Genomic DNA, 1,570 nt, shown 5'->3' with positions numbered 1-1,570 from the left:
CATGTACCGATCCTTTACCTGGCTTGACCGCTTTCATTACAGCCCGTGATGACTTCAGCACTGCTTCATAGATAGCCCTCTGGTCAGGAGTGAACTTTCCATTTGCAGGGAAGGTGCAGGTGATGTCGGAGCTGTAGCAGTAATACTCTCCTCCCATATCGAATAGGCTGAAAAGGAAACAGAGGGGGAAGAAATTAAAATTTAATTCCAAAGAAAAAGCAGAACAGAAGATGTTTCTCTTGCTCTGCACTTAAGAGTTATCTGCATTTTGGTAGTTGGCCGTATAATCACCACTTGAGTGTTGTTCCTAAGTAAAATGAGACTCCAGACCCTTAGAATCTCCTAACAGAAGGACATCTGCATTACCTATGGCTTAAATGGACACCCTTACAGGCTGCGCTGGTCCTGGATGGAAACACTGAGACAATGCATGAAGGAAGATAAAAAGTACATGAGGAATACACTTCAAGTTCTTCAGTTCTAGCTTCTAGGACCTCTTCTCAGAAGAAAAAACATGTCCTTTTTTTCTTTCTTGAGAAATGCTAGCACCACCTAAAGGGTCTAGCCTCAGAATTTAAGAGAGAAATATTACTTAAATTATGGCTTCTTGTATCCAAGTGTCAAAATATTTCTGATGGTTTAAATAAAACGTCCCAAATAAAGGTTTACTGCCACTGCTCACAATATAAACTTTCCCTTAAGACAAACTTGCCTAACAGGGATTAAAGAAACAAGGATTAAGGGAAGACCCAACCAGAAAAGAACACTTAGTACCATTTTTTGAGTTAGAGGTAGGAGAAAAAAAAAATATTAAGTGCTTGCTTTTATGGGGACAAAAAACCTGTTATACCCCTTGAGAAGCACATTTATTCTAGACATGAATCAGTAATTCACCAATTGCTCAGCTGCCAGAAATCAATCTACAAGAGTAGCAAGTGGGTCTCTACACCCTTGTGAGAACCAGGTTAGACATGTGCAATACTATGCTTCTTGAGCCTACCTGATAAGGCACTGCACTGGTTTCAGCAGGCTCAAAAATCAGCAAATAATCAAATAACCATTTGGACCAAACAATACTTGAGCAAATAACTCCCTTAATTCATCATATATTGATTACAACAAGGCACATTTTACATATAAGACTTTGGTCTTGACACACAGTATTTGTGTGACCTCCTGATTTCTTAGGTAATTAATCAAGAATTGGTATCTGCTAATTTAAGTCTTCTTCCAACGACCTCAAACAACTGTATGAGACTCTTCTCATCGTAAGAAATATAATTTTCTTTCACTGTGTTTGAAAACCTTGGAGTTTTCTTCCTCTTGCTTCTGCTTCACAGCAGGGTCAGACAACACAAGCAGAAGGAAGGACACTCCACTGGGGCACCTCCTCTGCCATCGAGTCCTAATTACAGCCATAATTAGGAAAACTGTGCAGCATAGCTCTGTCCCCAGCCAGCAGACATGACTAGCTAAAGATAAGTAGGCACAAAAAATGCTACAGCACTCAGCTGTATATGTTCACCATTTCAAACCTAACTGCCACTGAAAGCAATGGACAATAAGTAAA

At 39.8% G+C, this 1,570-nt stretch overlaps 1 protein-coding gene across 1 annotated transcript in view; it reads right to left on the bottom strand.

Moving 5' to 3' along the window:
* The window catches only part of PEPD (peptidase D), a 159,495-nt gene that overhangs the window by 38,713 nt on the left and 119,212 nt on the right, over window positions 1-1,570 (bottom strand). The window contains exon 12 of the mRNA XM_035891534.1: window positions 19-167. Within this exon, the coding sequence (XP_035747427.1) occupies window positions 19-167 (149 nt within the window). The remainder of the gene's footprint in view (window positions 1-18; window positions 168-1,570) is intronic.

This window comes from Egretta garzetta, unplaced genomic scaffold (assembly GCF_000687185.1).
Source record: "Egretta garzetta isolate BGI_Z169 unplaced genomic scaffold, ASM68718v1 scaffold23, whole genome shotgun sequence".
NCBI lineage: Eukaryota > Metazoa > Chordata > Aves > Pelecaniformes > Ardeidae > Egretta > Egretta garzetta.
This window is presented reverse-complemented; position numbering and strand designations above follow the sequence as displayed.